This window comes from Sus scrofa, chromosome 13 (genome assembly GCF_054392235.1).
Source record: "Sus scrofa isolate SSC_HxYL_T2T_F1_AM1 chromosome 13, Sscrofa_HxYL_maternal_Yorkshire_Landrace_v2.0, whole genome shotgun sequence".
In the NCBI taxonomy this organism is placed as follows: domain Eukaryota; kingdom Metazoa; phylum Chordata; class Mammalia; order Artiodactyla; family Suidae; genus Sus; species Sus scrofa.
In genome coordinates, this window is record NC_139395.1 from 148848429 (window position 1) to 148866508 (window position 18080).

The 18080-nt window shown below is 54.7% G+C and overlaps 1 protein-coding gene across 50 annotated transcripts in view; it reads left to right on the top strand.

Annotated features, from left to right (window-relative positions):
• The window catches only part of TNK2 (tyrosine kinase non receptor 2), a 43483-nt gene that overhangs the window by 10509 nt on the left and 14894 nt on the right, over positions 1-18080 (top strand). For 12 of the 50 annotated variants that reach the window (XM_084990831.1, XM_084990830.1, XM_021070182.2 and 9 more), the window contains exons 1-5: positions 9169-9561; positions 13143-13323; positions 14312-14382; positions 16283-16504; positions 17903-18055. In XM_084990831.1, the coding sequence (XP_084846957.1) occupies positions 9484-9561; positions 13143-13323; positions 14312-14382; positions 16283-16504; positions 17903-18055 (705 nt within the window). In that variant the 5' untranslated portion in view covers positions 9169-9483. Of the gene's footprint in view, positions 1-3806; positions 3845-3945; positions 4031-4263; positions 4348-4655; positions 4797-6813; positions 6882-9168; positions 9562-13142; positions 13324-14311; positions 14383-16282; positions 16505-17902; positions 18056-18080 lie in introns of those variants that run through there. The other 38 variants (XM_084990833.1, XM_084990832.1, XM_084990838.1 and 35 more) reach the window with 7 other exon arrangements.

The window sequence follows — 18080 nt, forward strand, 5'->3', positions numbered from 1 at the left end:
CGGGCTAGACTTGGCCTAGTGGGGTGCCAATAGGTCTGTTGAATTTTTTATGTCTCCTCTCATGTTTGTAATTTTTTCTCTCCCATTTAAAAATGACAATATCTGGAGTTCCCATTGTGGCACAGCGGAAACGAATCTGACTAGGAACCATGAGGTAGCGGGTTTGATGCCTGGCCTTGTTCAGTGGGCTAAGGATCTGGCTTTGCCATGAGCCGTGGTGTAGGTTGCAGACGCAGCTCGGATCTGGCATTGCTGTGGCTGTGGTGTAGGCTGGTGGCTGTAGCTCTGATTGGACCCCTAGCCTGGGAATCTCCATATGCCACCAGTGCAGCCCTAAAAGGACAAAAAAAAAAGACAAAAAAAATGATAGTATCCTGTTCTTACTTTGTAGACACAGCGTCTTGTCTCTCTGAGGATATTAATGATTTTCTATCTGAATTTTTTTTTCTCCTGCATAGTGTATTTCCTCTCAGTTGCTTTCTTTCTGTGTTTTACACTCTCTTTTGTTCCTTGAGTATCTGCTCATTTTTTGTCCTCTGCTCTTGAGTGAGGGTGAGAGATCACAGCACTGGGTGGCCTTATTGACAGAGCTTCTTTGTTTGGTGACCTGGCTGGGCCGATTGTTGGGAACTCCCGGTATTGGTTACTTTATATCTTTCTTGGCCTGATCAGAGTCCCCAGAAAGGACATTCTTGTCTTCTGCCGGGAAATGGAGTCCAGGCTCCATGTTCCTGGAGGGAATCAAGAAGGGGACAGGGATCTCCCCATCAGTGCGTGCTTTCCTTGTTGGGGACGTGGCACCCTGTTCTCAGCTACGCCTCTAGTGCCAGTGCAGAGGCCTGCGGTTTACCCCTGAAGGCAAATCCTGCTTTTGCCAGGTGGTACTGGGGGCAGCCACCCAGGGGCTTAGTATTGGGGAGGGAATCCGGGGTGGGGTGGGGTGGGGTCTTACTGCTTCTTAAATAGCTTTTGACTAATCCCGTGTATTTTTAGCGCTTATCTCTTGTCACCAGTTTTTCTAGAGGTTTCTGAGGCTGCTAGTTCCCAAGGCCTTTTAAGGATCCTGTGGGGCCAGACAGGAGCTTTTCACTTTGGGTTTGGGGATTTTCTCAGGTCTCTGTTGTCACTGGCTCATCTGCTTTCCAGCTTCCAAAGCTTCGTTGTGGTTTTCTCCTCTACTCTTCTTCCCATCCTTAGGGACTTGTGCCATTCACAGCATGGCTCTTTTGGGAATCGTAGCTTTGGTGGGGCTTTGAAAAAGAGTGACATTATGTGCCTGTGTGCTCTCTTTTCCTGAAACCTCTGGACTCCATGAGTTCATTCAGTATCCAGTATGTATTTAACAAATAAGACTCCAGTTCTGCCCTCCATGAGCCTGAATCCTCGAGTCGAAGAATTTAGTGTCCAGTTGTATGTGGGCTGAAATCTGGTTCACCTCTTGCTCTCTAGGTGACCCTGGCCACCTCTCCAGAGCCTCAGTTTCCTTATCTGAAAAATGGGGATAATGTAGGTTAGTGGGGGGGGGAGTTTAAGCAGGCAATAAAGATAAAGCTTTTAGTAAAGAACTCTCGCGTGTTGTTGTTTTGAGGACCCGGATTGTGGCTTCTCCCCCATATTCCTGCAGACCCTACAGGGTGAGCTCATAGTCGCATTGTGAGTGACTGAAGAGGAGGGTGGGCTGAGAGGTGGGGCCTGGGCTCTCCCTTCAGCATCTGGATGTGAAAACTCTGGGTGGTTCCTGTCTCCGCCTCTCCCCTGGATGTTGTGTCTCCTGCTGAGACAGGTTCTCCTCTCAGGCCCCCAACCTTTGTTAGTCCCTGACTTTGGCAGGGCTGCCCCTCCCTGGCCAGAGAGGAATCACCACTGCTCTGAGCTGTTGATCTCTCCTGGCTCCCAGGGATCCATTCCCTCTGACAGCTTCTTAGGTGCCTCAGACCAGGCATGTCTTCCCTTTCAAGGTCTCAGTGTCTTTATCGCCAAAATAGGTGGCATTTGAGATATCTTAAATATTTTGAAGTCTCTGACCTCTCTCTCAGTGCCAGTTTGGACCCTCCCTCTCCCTGGCCCAGGGGCCCACCCTGTGCTGGCTGTTCCTAGCTCCGGGGTTCTGGTGAGGACTAGGTCCCAAGGGGATGAGCAGTCCCTCTCGAAGAGTAAATGCTGTCCAAATCACAGCTCTGGCTTCCTTCCCCACCCCACCTCCAGGGCCCAACAATAGGCCCCTTCAGCTCTAGGCTGAGGGGATGGGGGTGGAGCGAGGCCTGAGCTGCAGGCAGGGTGACCTGCTGGGCGGCCTCTGCCCGGGCCCTGGAAGAGCTCCAGGAGTGGCCGGCTGCTGGAAGCCACACCACATCCTCCCTCCCTTCCCGGGAGTCTTTGCCGGGCCCTGGTGCTGTGACGATGCTTGGGCCACAGGGTTGGTGAGAGGTGGTGCACTGCGTACCCTGCATCCCAGCCCTGACACTCAGGCACGTGTGGAGCGCATGTGCACAGGACCCAGGCAGCTGCAGGAATTGACCCTCTGTCATCCATGAGTGGTGTTTATGTGCGGGGGCGGGATGCTCCAGGAATGTGTTAGGGCTGTCAGTGTCCTGTCTCTGGGTGTCAGGGCCGGCACGCCAGTCTTTAGCGGGTGGAGCACGAAACAGCTGCAGAATACTTGCAAGACCAAGTTGGTAGATGTGGGGAGATGTTAGGTTCAGTGAGGCCTGTGTTGTCGAGTCAGGTTCTTTGCTCTCTGAAAGTTAAACCTCCTTCTCTGTTGGCGTCAAAGGAGATGAGGCATAGGAGGGTCCCTGTTTCTGGTGGGTCTGCCCCTCCTTCCCACTCCTCTTCACTCTCTCTCACTGTGCTCTCCTTTCTCTGTAAGGCTGGGGTGCCTGACAAGCCAGCCCTCCTTCCCTTCCACTCTGTGGTATCCTGTACCCTAGCTCTCCCTCCATCAAGGCAGCCTTCCTGGAGAAGGCAGAGTCAGAGCTTTTCTTCTGCCCTGAGGGACTGGCCATGTTGTCCCCAGGGCTGAAATAGCTCAGTGGGTCTCAGACAGGGGTAGCTGTAACGAGATTGGCAGCCCCTCTCCCCTTGAATGTGCTTGCTTTTCCAGATAAGGAATAATGGGGGGGGCGGGGAGCAAAACCAGGACTAAGGAAGGCATTCAGGCTTATTCCTGGTAGTCACTGGATGTAAGGTGGCACCAGCTCACTGGAAATGAGACAGGCCTCCATTCTCCAGTGTCCATCACAAAGGCTTGATGTCCGTTTTAGCAAACTCTCTCGACCAGGTGCCTTGCCACATTCTGCCTTCTAGGTGACAGATATAACCAGACAGTCATTTACAGACCACAGTAGAGGTGAATACAGTAGAATTATGTATTAATACAGAGTGCTACAGAAATAGTGATCCTTTAAGGATCAGAGCACGACGGGTAATTAAATTTTTTTTCATTCTTTTGGCTGTTCTCCACAAGTACAGTCATGCGTTTATACTCCTCTTGTTTTCAAACATACTTTAACAAAATAACATGGAAAACATGGCAGAAAGAACCATTTGGGACTAGGAAACGGGAATTTACAAAGGAGCTAATATTTCTTTGGGTCTGAAGGATGCCTAGGTCATCATGCAGACCAAGAGGAAGAGGATCACAAAGAAAGGCCCCAGGACGCTAAAGTGAAAGAAGAGGGTGTGTCTAGGGAGGTGCGAGTATTTGACGTGGTTGGAGTGTGGAGACATTTGAAGGATATGAAAAGAGCTGAGGGTGGGTAAACAGGCAAAGGTGGTGCTGAAGGGCCTTGTCTTTGGCTCACTGAGGAGTTGCCGAAGGGCATGAGCAGGAGAGGAACTGAAGGTCTGTGTTCAGATGACAGCGATAAACAGCTGTGCCAGATGCTGTGCTGCTTGATTCATGATCTCATTGAATTTGTACTTTATTATTTACCCCCATTCTAGAGATGAGGAAATTGAGGCTTAGTGGTTAAGTCATTTGCCCCGAAGTCATCTGACTGGAGAGTGTACAGCCGTGATTTCAGCCCAGGTCTGTCTGACTCTTGTCCCAATGGTTTTGATGGGAGGGGTAGTGGGGAGGCAGAAACGGCAAGATTTGGGGGGCCGGCCCAGTGGGGAAAGTAGGGAGTTACCATTGGGGAACCAGGGGGGAGGTTCCTAGCCTAGGTGGCTGGTGTTGGCTTGTAGTGTTTTCAGTCTGGCACAGGAGCACACATTAGCTAGGTTTAAGCAGAGGGTAATGAGCTCAGTGTGGATACGCAGAATTTGTGGTACCTGGGCATCCTCCTCCTGGCAGAACTGGCTGGAAATGTCTGGAAATGTGGGTCTGGAGCTTCAGGAGCTCAGGTATGGAGACGGACAGCACTTGGAGGTAACGAGCCCTGGGAGGAGGGAGGCAACACCCAGAGAGGGAGAGAAGGAAGGGCGAGTTCCAAAGCCTTAAGTAAAACTAATAGTTACGGAGAAGGGGAAGAGCTTTCAGGGTTAGACTTGGCACTGCTGGCAAATGTGCCTCAGCCTTGACTGTCCTCAAGACCTCAGCTGCTAAGGTCCCCTGAAAGGGAGTGGGCCTCTGTGTCCTGGAGATGGAGAGGGTGTGGACAGCCATGGTGTGTGTCTGAATCACCCTGTTCTCTCCCTTGGCCCCTGGCCAGCCTCCTCCCCAGACCAGTGTGATTTCAGACCTGGGATGACCTGAAGGTGTGGGATTAGCTAGTGCAGTGCCTTCTGGGATGAGGTCCCAAGGAGAACCAGCCTGGCCTTGGTCCTGAAGCATGAGCCCTGCGCACAGAGGGGTGAGTTGAGGTTGACGGGGCTTGATGGGGCCCTCATGTGGAGGCAAGATAATCCTCTGGTTGGGAGAGGAGCCATAAGCTCCCCCTGCCCCCCCCCACCCCCCACCACCGACTCCTCCCCAACATGTTGTTTTCCCTACAGGTTTTGGAGAAAAGGGAGGGCAGAGGTGGGAGAAGACTGGCCTGGAGGTGGGGTTGGCATATATTCCCGAAAATACGGTAGATTGTTTTGGAAAAATCCTCTTGGCCGGAAATTACATGTCACGTCTGCTCCTCAGTGTGGATTTGTCACTTCACTGATGCTGTTGGAGAGCCTGGGGGAGGGGAGTGGACAGCAGAGGCAGGCTGGTTCCTGGCCATTACAGGCTCCTTTAGAGAGAAGGGGGCAAGTTGTAGACTAGAGGGTGTACATGTGGGTGTATATGATTCCCCAAATCCTAGAGGCGGTTAGGATCTTGTGAATGTCCTGTGGAAGGATGGCATTAGGAGGCACTGGGGCTTACAGAGGGAGGAGGTAGGGAGAAAGCAGGAGGGGGGACTGGTTTGGATCAGACCCTTTATCCAGCCAAGAGAAGAAGGAATGGGTGGGCCTGGCATTTGCAGCCTGTCTTTCTCCGCAGCCTCCTGATTGTGGGTTCCTGCAGCTGCTCCCCAAACAAGTTTCTGCTATAGCTGCAGTGAGATGCAGAGGAGCTTCTGCATAGAATAGACACCCTGCCTGGCAAGGTCATCCCCTAGCCCAGCTCTGTTCATGGTGGAGAAGGAGCTTTTGAAGAGGGTGAGCCTTAATGGGAACTCACCTAGTGCCCCTCCCAGGGTCTCTTTCCTCAAGCTTGCCGTTGAGTGTGGGGGCAGGGAAGAGGGCAGGAGGTGTCTCAGCATCTCCCTTCTCCTCTGCCCCAAACCCCCAAGGGGTGAGGGTGCTACGAGCTCAGCTCTAAATACCTGGTACTGAGGAGTCAGTGGATGCTTCAGATGCCATCAGAATGAGAGGATGTGCTTGTGGCACCTTGGGGCCCTGGGGGCTGGAGGGAGAGGAAGAGCCTCCGCAGTGGGACTTCCTCCACTAGCAATGTCCTCACTCTGGCTCTGGGTGACAGCCCTTTGTGGACACGTGTTGAAGCAGCTCCTCCAGGAGAGGTGTGTGTCCTGGAGGCACACTTCTGAGGCTGGCGAGGTCAGCCCCCTTACTCTGCTTGTCCCTGAGTTCGATCTGGTGCGCAGGGCCTCCGCAGTCTTGGGGGCGGGGCGGGGCTGACGAAGGCTGGGAGATGTCACCGCGAGAGGCAAGGGCTGCTGCTGCTGGGCTGGGCGGGCTGCGGTCTCCCTCCTGGGTCGGATGCTGGAGGCGTGGCTTCCACTCTGCTGGGGAGGGGGGGGGGCGGTGCTGGGCAAGTTTATTGGAGCGGAGCCCCGGAGAGCCAGGCAGGTGGACGCCTTTTTGGAGTCTGGTGGATGCTGGGCTGGTGGAAGGAAAGGCTTCAGGCCCCAGCTTATGGAGGGAGAGGTCTCAGGTGGAATCAGGATGGGGGCTTCTCTTCTGTGAGCTTCTTGTATGGACCCTCTTATCATGGAATATGGGGGCCCTTAAACCCCAGGATCTGATCCGTGGCCAGAGACCAAGAGGAGCTGTGGCTCTGGTTAGTGAAGGTGGGGTCCAACACCTGGCGCTCGCGGGGAGCGGGGGTCGGGCAGCAGGTGGCGCTGCTCTGCGGAGAGGCGGCTCCTTGGAATGGAGGCTGAGCGCGGGATTGGGGGAGGGGCAGCCGCAGGCCCCGCAAGAGAGACTGCGACCCCTCCCCCCTTTCCACTCTGGCTGCAGGTGGTAGATGCCGGCTGTGGAGTGCGTGCGGGGAGGACACCGGGCCTTCCGCAGTTGAGGCGCTTTAACAGCTCCTGCTCTTCTGGAGGATGCTCAGAGGCCCGGCCCCTCAGGACGCAGGGCAGTGACGCTGCCGGAGCGCTGGAGGGGCGGGGGCTGCGGAGGGCTCTGTTCCCCTCCCTGGCCCTAACGGAGGGAGTTTGGGTTCCATGGGGGAGAGATCTGCATATCAGCGCCTGACTGGGGCAGATGAGGGACCGCAGGTAATAGGGGAAACCTGGGGGATAGCCAGGTAGCCGGGCCCTAGACCCACCTCATCGTCTGCCGGTGCGCTGAGGGCAGCCTCTGAGAAGTGAGGGATGGCTATGATCCTGGTCTCCAGGACAGATCCTGGGGGCTGGGAGGCTGGGTAAAGAAGGATCGTGTGTTTGTGTGTGGGGTTAGGTGGGGCGAGAGTCAGTGGTGGTGATTTTCTGATGCTGACATCTGCTTCTGTGTCTCAGAGTCCCCTGGGACCCAGTTAAGCTGCCCTTTGGGCTTGCTTCAATGCTGCATGGCTCGGAGCCCCGGAAGCAGTGCCAGGATGTGGGTTTAGTCTTCTATGGGCACTGAGTGCCTGTGCCCTGGACTTTTCCTTTTACCAGCTTTATGAATCTGCATATTAAGGCAAATGTCCCTGTTTGCTTTGGATCACCCTGTTTATGGGGTTGCTTCCCTTCCCCTTGGACATCAAACATTTTCTCTCTTGGCCAGTAGAGGGCAGTCACTGATAGGTTAAAGTGGGGAGAAAGGCCGCTGTTTTCCAGGGCTGGGAGAAGGGGGTCCAGGAGCTGGCCTGAGCTCTCTGACCCTGACCATGCCTTGCTTTTCTTCACAGCCTCCCACAGCTGGATTGCTGAGCAAGCTGCTGAGGCTTGTTCTGATCTGACATCCAAGGGAAAAGTCAGGCATGAGGTTCTGATGAATTGGGGGCACATCTTTCTGGGGGTGGCTGTAATTTTCAATCTGGCTATTCTAATCCATTAGCCCCCATCCCCCAACTTGGTAGAGGGGGTAAACTTGCTTAAATTGTCCCCTGAAGCCAGGTCCCTGAGTCTCCTTCGGGGTGGTGCTTGGTAGGAATAGGCAGTGGGCATCTCTGTGCTGTGGGCATTGTGCACCAGGGATTGGGAGGAAAGTCAGCTCCAGTGTGACCTCAGCCTGACCTCATTCTGTCCATTAGCTCTGATTTCGCTCTTAGACTGGTGATTCACTGGAACCGAAAGGAGGCTGCACCTGGCTGACCTCACAAGCTTTGGGTGGTGGCGGCTGACAGGGATAGGAAGGAGAGACTGACTGCTGGGGGTGTCCCCCCTCCCACCCCCAGGGCACATTAGGAAACGGCTGTCCCTTCAGGCACCTCCCTGCCAGGGAGGTCAAGCACTGAGAGGAGGCCCTAGAAAGAGCCTGGGATGCTGACTCCCCAAAACTCTCACCCCAGCTGCCTACTGCACCAGCCAGCTGGGACTGCCAGAGCTGGTGGCCAGCTGGATAGGGACAAGAGAGCAGTGTGTAAGAAACAGGGGCTCCCTGGGCATGACCAGGAGGGGGGCTGAGGGAGCCTGAGAGGACTTCCTGCAGCTGTCAGGTGTGTCTGGGGGCTGTAGTGAGGGGGGTGTGAGAGCAGCTGGCGCCCTTGAGAAGGGGCAGAGGGATCAATTGTCAGCTCTAGGAACGTGGGGGGGCCCACAGGGGCTTGTGGAGTGTTTCCAGTTCTCTTTAGCTAGGGCCGTTGTCTTTGTGTGTAGGTGCTATTCAGGAGACATCCTATAGCCTGGAATCCTATAGCTTTAAGGTGGGGACATTGCAATGTTTAGGGGCATATTTGTTTGTTTTGAGGGGGCTTTGGATCTCGACCAGCTGGTTTAGGGGGGAGGCACCCTGGGCGTTGTGGGCAGCAGACAAGGCATCCCTAGGGGAGGGGGAGATTCCTCACCCCCCTCACTCTTGGCTGGACTGCCCTGCTCTGGCAGGCTGCCGGACTCCTATTTCCGTCGGGCACCAGGGTAACAGGGCCACATTAGGGCCTGAGCCAGGAGACGCCCAGCCAAGGCTGAGACTAGGAGAAGGGGGAGGGTCTCTGAAGGGTCGGCCTGCAAGGTCTAGGAATGACTCTCTGGTGTCCAAGCCCCCAACTCAGACTGTGCACTAGCCCTCGGAGCCCAGACAAACACATAGAGGCATGCAACCCCTCTTTGTATATTGCTGCTTGATTGACATAGCCCCCACCCTAAAATCCCAGGAGTTGTCTGCAACCATGGGGGCTGGGGTGGAAGCCAGAGACAGGGGCCTTGTGTATGGGGAGGTGGTGGCGGGGGCAGTGGGGGTAGCTGGAAGGAAGAGTCTCCCCCCATTCTCGCCGAGCTCTTGGCAGTGATTCAGAAAGGTCCTTTTTCAGCCAGTGTCAGAGCTGCTCAGCTGGGGAGGGAGGGAGGCAGCCTGGAGGGAGGAGGGAGGGCGGGCAGTCGGGTGGGGGGAGCCAGGGAGTAGGGCTGGAGCTGTGACCACTGCACTGGAGAGAAGACAGAGAAGCAAGACAGAGGGCCCAGACTGCAGCCAACCGAGAGAAGACTAACTCACTCCTGCCAGGCTCGCCAGCTGTGACAACAGCTGTGGAGGAGAGAAAGGGGGAGCGCCCTATTCTTCTGTCCCATTTCCCACCCCTGGTGTGGGATTTGGGGGACCTCTGGGGCAGACTTCTGCCCAGCCTCATTTCTGGGAAGAACCTGAATTCAGGAGCTGAGACCACTGTCCCCTATCCCGGCCTCCCCACTTCTCGGGCCACAGCCCCTCTGTGACCCCACCAGAGGGTCCAGCTCCGCGGAGATGCCAGCAGCTCGTCGGTTCCCTGGCCTAGAGCTCTCCTTCCCTCTTCTGGCCAGACTCCGGCGGAGACTGTACACAGTGAGTGGGGGGTTGGGGGCGGGAGTCCAACTGACCGGGACTGAGTCAGCTCCTCGCAGCCAGCCTTTCTCTGAGGGCTGGAGAGCAGGGCTGGGGACGGCTGAGTGCAGGCTCCACAGGGGTGCAGGGCCTCCTCGCTCCAGTGGCGGCTGTGTTCTTGGTGGCGCATGTGTCAGAAAATTGTGTGCGGGAAGTGTGCGTGCCAGCCACGAGAGCCCCACGTGTCAGACACAGGTGTGCGGACGGGCAGGGCTGGGGGAAGCCGCAGGGGCGCTCTGGGCTTCAGCAACAAATACACGGGCTGGGGGCGGGGGGACTGGTCCAGGGTCGCCTTGGGCTGTTGGTAGAGACGGGACTGGGAGCCAGGCTGCTTTCTTGTCACTGGGATCCCAGTGTTCTAGCTGGTCTTCCCACACGCACCCCTACGCAGAGCAGCCCTGTTCCTGGGCTTGAGGAGCAGGGAGGGGAGAACTCAGCCGAGCTGGGAGATTTGTTAGCTGGTGTCTCAGAGGAAAGGAACAGGCCAGATGGTGCTATTTAAGCAGCTTGTTCAGGGGAGGTGCCTCTGGGTCTCCCCCAGGCCCCTCCACACATGGCAGGAGGGCTTTGAGCCCTTCGCAGGAGTGGCTGCCTCCTAGCCCCAGGGGTGGGGATGGGGGTGGTGGGAATGAGGGGCCTGGAGCCTGGGACTTGGCTGAGGACGAAGCAGTGGGGGGTCTTCAGACCTCTTGCCCTGGTGACCAGCTCCTTCTTGGGCTGAGCTGGGTAGGGGGTGAGATCACCTTGCTCCAGGGAGAGTGATGGTGGACGTGATAGCTGGTCATGCGGCGGAGAGATGCTGCCTAGGTTGGTGATTTTCACAGGGCAACTCTGGGGCTTTCTTCTGGAAAGCGGGAGTGCCCTGCCCTCTTAAGCCCACACCCCCTTGTTTGTAACAAGGCTTTGTTGGGGATGAGTTAAGGCAGCTAAGTGCCTAGAACTGCGCCCAGCACATAGTTAACTGTAGTTGAAATATCAGAGTTGTTTATATTCTTCTTAAATAAAATTAATAGAAATATAACCTGTTTACTTTGTGTGTGTGTATAGTCAACATAACGCCTCATGTAATTTAAAGGAGAAACAAAAGGAAATAAATTTAACACTTCATGTATTCTAACACGTCACTACACTTTAACATTATGAAGTAGTCGGATGCTAAGACCTCAGGTGGAATCACCATGAAGACAACATCTACAAATGCTGACTGAGAGGAGAGTTTTGAAATAATAAGGGTGGGCTGCCTTCAGTGACACATTCCTGAATAGTGGACAACTTTCTGCTAAGTCCTAAGCAAAGCAAAAAGCCAGTTTTCCCTCCGTTCCAATTGCACAGTAGTTCCAATCCAGGAAAATTCAGTGTGTGTGAAAACTGCAGGAATATTTTCTGGTTCACGTGTAAAGTGGAGAGCACTTCTCAGTTCAGATGATGATAAACAAATTTCTCACCTGCATGAATTATGTTGTGTGAGATTTGGGATAGTGTGCGAGTCCCCTAACCATCCACTCAATGCCACTCATGGTCCCCCAACGTTGCGACAACTAAAAATGCCCCGGGGGACTGTACAGCCCTTGTGAGAACCATCGGATGAAGAATTATAGCTTAAAGTTTGGAAACCCCCTTCTGGCCCAGCCACCTTAGTGGAGGAGCCAGGGTTTGAACCGAGGGTGTCTCATTCCCATTTGTCACTCTTTGTACTGCCCTGAGCCTCCTGGGAAAGTCTGAGCTCCTGGCACTGGGTTGGCAGCACCCCTGGGAACTGAGGGGGCAGGAGGCTGAAGCTGGGCCCAGGCTATGAGCTGCTTCACTTAGTGCAGCCTGTGATGAGAGTTGGGGGACAAGGCTGCTGCTGAGTTGGGAGGAGGGGATCACGGTGTAACTGGCCTTTTCCCTCAAGCCTGTCTTCTTCAGTGGGGACTGCACATGGGTCAGGGGCTGGCCAAGCCCTCAGCCCTGAGGGGTCTTACTGGGACAAGGATGGTTTTGGCATTTGTTGAGTCAGGCTGCCTAGCTTTGAGGGGGCCGCCAGCCTCTTTCTCTGGGCCCCAGAGGGTGCAGGTCAGAGCTCACTTACCGGTAGCCCATTGGCTGATGATGGCCTGCACATAGTTTTGTTTGGCCAGCACAGTGTACACATGTGCACGCGTGTGTGTATTTCAAACTTGAATTAGTGAACATAGCTCAGAAGTCAGAAGGATCAAATGTCTAGTATAAACAAGGAACAGAATGGTGTGGGTAATGGGTGAGTATGTGTGTGGGGAAGACATGTCTGGAGGGATGTGTAAAAGTCATTAATGGCAGCTGGCTTTGGGGATGGGGAGTGAGGTGGCTGTGTAGTAGAGGGAATGAGACTTTATGGCTTCTGTGTACCTTTGGAATATTTCACTATGTGCATGTTACCTTTTCAAATTTTTTTTTTTTTTTTTTTTTTTTTTTTTTTTGTCTTTTTAGGGCCGCACCTACAGCATATGGAGGTTCCCAGGCTAGGGGAGAGAGCCGTAGCTGCTGGCCTGTGACACAGCCACAGCCACGCCAGATCTGAGCCGAGTCTGTAACCAATACCCCAGTTCACAGCAACGCCAGAATCCTTAACCCACCTGAGAGAGGCCAGGAATCAAACCCACGTTCCTCATGGATATTAGTCGGGTTTGTTAACCACTGAGCCACTATGGGAACTCCTCAAAAAATTTTTAATGGTGAGATTTCACACATAGATTTAAGTTTTTGTTATTTCTTGAAAAAATTGAAAGCTTTGACAATAGCACTGTTCCACGGTCTGTTGTGAGAAACGCTGACTGCAGCTGAGCAGTGCTGCTTCCTCGGCCCATCTGAAAGCCTGCCCCAGCCTCCACCCCTCCCTCTCTTTTTACCCTCCTGTAGGTGTGGTCCTGGAGGTGCTGGGGTGGCGGCCTGTGGAAGGGTCTTTGGGCTGGAGGAGAGACCCCTGCCATGTCAGGCGTCGGGAGGAATGCTGCTCGAGCTCATCTAGTCCCTGTGGGGTCGGTCAGGTCTGGGGCACTCAGGATGGGTCTCAAAGGACACTGCACCCCCACATATTTTTTTAAATAAAACTTTATGAATGAGAATATGTATTTTCCTGGAGGCACAACTGATAGTTTCCATCAGATTCTCAAAAGCTTTGTGACACCAGGAGAGTTTAAGAGCCAGTGGGGGTGGCTGTACAGCAGAAATTGATAGAACATGGTAAATCAACTATAATTTTAAAAAAAAGCCAGTGGGGAACCTGACAACAGAATTTGATCTCTGGCTACGAGCCATGGATGACAGATTTGGGGGCTAAGACCACCCCCTCCAGGGCCTGGGCTGTATCCCAGCTGCCCTAATTCTACCCTTGTTGCCACAGGAAGCGGGACCAGGTGGGTACAGGCTATTTTGTACATATGCTTTGGAGAGCAAGAAGGTGGTTTGAGTCCTTCTTTGCAGCAACATAGTAGGATTGGGGGGGGGGAGGTAGCGCTTAAGGCAGGGTCACCTGTTACCTCCCTGCATCCTGTGGTCCCTGAGCCGCTTTCTTGTCCCCACAGAGGCTGGGGAGCAGCAGCATGCAGCCGGAGGAGGGCACAGGCTGGCTGCTGGAGCTGCTGTCCGAGGTGCAGCTGCAACAGTATTTCCTGCGGCTCCGTGACGACCTCAACGTTACCCGCCTGTCCCACTTTGAGTACGTCAAGAATGAGGACCTGGAGAAGATCGGCATGGGCCGTCCTGGTAGGTGGGGGCGCTGGCCTCGCCTCTGCGCGCCCCACTGACCATTTCCTCTGTCCTCAGGACCGGTGGGGTGGCAGGGCCGAGAACTCTGCCTGCCTGTCCGAGAGCCCCCGCGGCGGGCAGTGGGGCATCAGTAGAGGCTGCGCACAGTGAGCGTGAGAACAGTTTGCAGCTGTGAGGCGGGGAGCGGAGTTTGCGGAGTCTTAGCCAGGGCTAACTACACACTCCGTTTTGTTTGTGCAGACGTCTGTAGGATGTATTTCTCCCGTCTCCTCCTCCTTTTTAAATGTAAAATTGAGTCTGTTCTGTTCACCATTCCAAACACCCCAGAGGGGTCAGTGTCCAGAGGTCTGTGTAGAGAAGGGAAGATAAAAATCCTCAGCCGGTTTGCTGCTTTTCTCCTATCTCTCTGTCTCTGTCTCTCTCACAAAGATCTGTTCTATAAGTTGAACTCATTTCTTTTCTACGTATTTATCCTAAAAGTAGTGGCTGTAGCATCTAGAGGTCCTAGTGTTCCTTGGAACATTAGAAGAAACTTTTTAGTGCATTCAGCCTAAAACAGCTAAATAATAACGTGCTACATTAGACACTGACTTATGCTGCTTTTAGCCTAGAGAGTCGGTATCTGATGCCAGTAACGTCATGCAATTTTATGGGAGGAAAAATTCAAAATTGGGAAAATTCTGTCCATTGCCTCGATTTCTTTCTTTTTCTTGAGAGTTGGCATAAGAACACTCCTGTTCAATTGTGGTGGTTAAACACCTCCATCCAGTTCAATAAGCACTGCCTAGAAGTGGATTGCAGGGACCATCTGGTTCATGGCGGCCCCCGGTTGTGGGGATGGTGCATTTCTTTGGTGGCATTGTGCCAGGCAGTGTGTGGTAGCGGACTCCCCCCCGCCCCAGGGAGACCAAGGAAGCCCATGATGGGCAGCAGCCTCCGTGGGGGTGTGAGCACCTGAGCAGCACGGTCCCCTTTCTTCCCGCAGGCCAGCGGCGGCTGTGGGAGGCTGTGAAGAGGCGCAAGGCTGCATGTAAACGCAGGTCCTGGATGAGCAAGGTGGGTGGGTGAGGAGTGAGGTGGGAGGGGCACCCGTGGGGGGCCTCCCCTATCCCCCATAGCAGGATCTCGCACTTTGTACAGACCTCCCCCCTCCGGGTCTTATCATCCGACAGGGCACTTGTAGAGCTGCCTGGCTAAGCATCTGTCTCCGCCAGAGACGGCACCAGTGGCCTGTGTACAGCAGTGGCTTTGCGTCCCCTCCCGCTGAGCGGTGGTGGAGGGGGGCATGGAACAGGCACTAGTTGACAAGTGCGCCGTAACTTGAGCCCCTGCCCTGTCTGCTGGGGCCGGTGACCACTGTAGGGCGGTGAGACTGTCTGGACCTAGGACATCTTTGCTTCCCTCCTCCCCCACCTCCCTGTCTGTGGAGGGTTTCTCTGGCCAACTGGGCCCCACGGACAGCTTCCTTCCCCACAGCCTGCCCCCACCCCCCTTGCCCTAATTTGGGTCTGTGGAGTGGTTGAGTCCCTGTTCTGACTCAGTGGAACTTTGCCCATTGTCTGGAAGACAATGCAGAGGAAGTGAACCAGCCGGGCCTTCCCTCCCCACTTCTGGCCTCCGGGCTGGGGTGGGGGACGGTCCGGGCAGAACAGCTGGACTGGGATTGGGCAGCAGAGATTTCCTGGCTGTGATCTAGCAAAGGAGCTGTCTCTTGGGATCCTGTGGCCTTTTCTGGGGACACTGTCCTGGTCCCTTGCCCAGGTTTTAAGGAAGGATGAGTGGTGTGTTGGGGTGGGTGAAGGCATGCAGCAAGAGCTGTGCAGTGGGAGGGATTCAGGGGTCTGGGATCTACCACTGACTCTGAGGAGGTCCCAGGGCCAGTTGGTGAACCTCTCCAGACTTGAGGATGTTGTCAGTAAAATGATGCTGGCCATACTTGCCCAGCTCACCTCACAGGGCCATGGGGAGGGTCCCTGGAGGAAAAGGCTGTGCAGGGCCTTGTCAGCTGAACTTTGCTTTCCAGTGTAAGCAATTCCAGTTGCTGGGAGGGAGGACAGAGCAGTGGCCAGAAGAAGCCCTCAGACTAGACAGCTCCCTGCCCCAAATAGACAAGGCTCTGCCAAGCTTAGAGGCCAGGGGCCCAACTGGGCAGGTTCTGCAGCCTGAGGTCAAGGCTTTGCAAGTCCTAATCGGGGGGAGGGGGGGGCAGGTCAAACTGATGGGACACTCTGACTCTCAGGGCTTCCCTTCTGTCCCTTGACCTTTGGCCCCTTCCCTCTCCAGCCCAAGTTGCAGAATCCCCTCCAACCTGCCTTCTTTCTGAGCCCTCAGCTTTAGGCCTCCCTCCAGAAGCCCAGCTGTCTTTACAGGCCCTTCCCCAGCACGGCCTTGCTGCATCTGCACCCCCTACACATACTCACGGTCCAACTTCAGGCTCAAATTATCCTCTCCCCTGGCAGGATGAAGGGCAGCCGACTCCCTGGGGAGGGTGGAGACAGACAGCGCCAAATGGGCAACCCAGAGAAGGGGCCAGGGCTAAAAATGGACAGGAGGTGTTTGTGAGGGCCCCTCAGGCTCTTGCCCATCTGCTGGGATGAGGGGCTGGAGTCTGTGCTGGGGAAGGGGGTACAGAGAGGGATGGGTGAGGCAGGAGGTGGTGCCTGGAGTGGCTCTGGGCTCTCTGTGACCCCACAGCTGGGTGTGGAGCCACAGCAGCCACAAGCTATATGCCTGGCAGTCCATTTCTGGCACATATCCTGAGGCCACACTGAGGCTGTGGGTTCTCATTTGAAGTGTGGTCAGGAGGGGGGCATAGAGCTCCAGGCAGGCCGCCCCCTGGAAATTTAGCAAAGCCAGGACCTATCTGGCAGCCTAGCCGAGGACCCAGTGGGGCAGGACTGAGCGGCTAGCTCTGGGGCCTCAGGATTCCATCTGGCCCCTGGCTGCCTTCAAACAGGTGTTCAGTGGAAAGCGGCTGGAGGCTGAGTTCCCCCCTCATCACTCTCAGAGCACCTTCCGGAAGACCTCGCCCACCCCGGGAGGCCCAGCAGGGGAGGGGTCCCTGCAGAGCCTCACCTGCCTCATTGGGGAGAAGGACCTGCATCTCTTCGAGAAGCTAGGAGATGGCTCCTTTGGCGTGGTGCGCAGGGGCGAGTGGGACGCCCCGTCGGGGAAGACGGTGAGCTCTCTGGGTCCTGTGATGCGTGCAGAAGGGCAGGCTCCTGAGAGGCCCTGCCCTGCCCTGCCCCTTAAGGTGGATCTGTTCCTCTGTTGGGATGTGAAGGGGGCTGGGGACAGGTCAAGAGTAGCTCTCCCTGGAGTCCATGCTCAGGTTTAACTGCGTATATACACTTCTTTTTTCAATTACAAAACTAATTTACTGGAGTTCCCACTATGACACAGTGGGTTAAGGCTCCAGTGTTGCTGCAGCTGTGGCACAGGTCACAGCTGTGGCTCCAGTTCCATCCCTGGCCTGGGAACTTACATATCCCATGGGTGTGGCCGAAAAAAAAAAAACTGATTTACTTATCATAAAAGTTAGGAAGCTATTTTAAAAGTAAGAAAAAAAAAATGCCTGTAATCCCACTGCTCAGAGAAGCAAAGTTAGCATTTCTGCCTTCTTCCTCCCTCAGGTATTTTGTTGAAGTTCTTTTATTTTATTTTATTTTTTTTTTTTTTGTCTTTTTGTTTTTTGTTGTTGCTGCTATTTCTTGGGCCGCTTCCGCGGCATATGGAGGTTCCCAGGCTAGGGGTTGAATCGGAGCTGTAGCCACCGGCCTACGCCAGAGCCACAGCAACGCGGGATCCGAGCAGCGTCTGCGACCTACACCACAGCTCACGGCAACGCCGGATCGTTAACCCACTGAGCAAGGGCAGGGACCGAACCCGCAACCTCATGGTTCCTAGTCGGATTCGTTAACCACTGCGCCACGACGGGAACTCCTGAAGTTCTTTTAGACGGAAATTTTGGACACAACTTTTTAACTCTCGCCCTTTCGTCTTAATGTATTCTATTTAAACAGTTTTCCTCAGAGGGCTAGACAGCATGTGTGCAGTAAAGCACACAGTTCTTGAGTGTACCACTCAGTGCATTTTCACATATGCATGGGCCCGTGTGACCACGGCCCAGGTCAGGATACAGAGAGCACCCCCAGCCCCCCAAAAGCGCCCTCAGGTCTCTTCTACTGAGTATCCCTTTCCTTCAAGGGAAGCCACTATTTTGATTCCTGTCACCATAGATGTTTTATGGCATTACATTTTAAAGCATTTTCCTTCTACGCCACAACATTTTTTTATTGTGACATTTTAACATTCCATCATCATACCGGTCATCTCTTGCCTTCTGGTTACCACTTAACCTGGGCATGTCCTCAGGAAGGGGAGACCCAGCTCATGGCCCTTGTGGGTCAGCCGCTGCCCTCCCTCAGCCAGGCCACGGGCACCTGGGACACGCTCACCCACCTGGACGAGCAGAGCTGAGGCAGAGATGTTTGAGCCCAGCTGGAGAGGAGCAGGCTGGCCCAGAGTGTTGTGGGGCGGGCCTGTCCTAACTCCCTGCAACCCCTGCTCCGGCCAGGTGAGTGTAGCTGTGAAGTGCCTGAAGCCCGATGTGCTGAGCCAGCCAGAGGCCATGGACGACTTTATCCGGGAGGTCAACGCCATGCACTCGCTTGACCACCGAAACCTGATTCGCCTCTACGGTGTGGTGCTCACACCACCCATGAAGATGGTGAGTGCTTTGGGCTGGGAGGGGC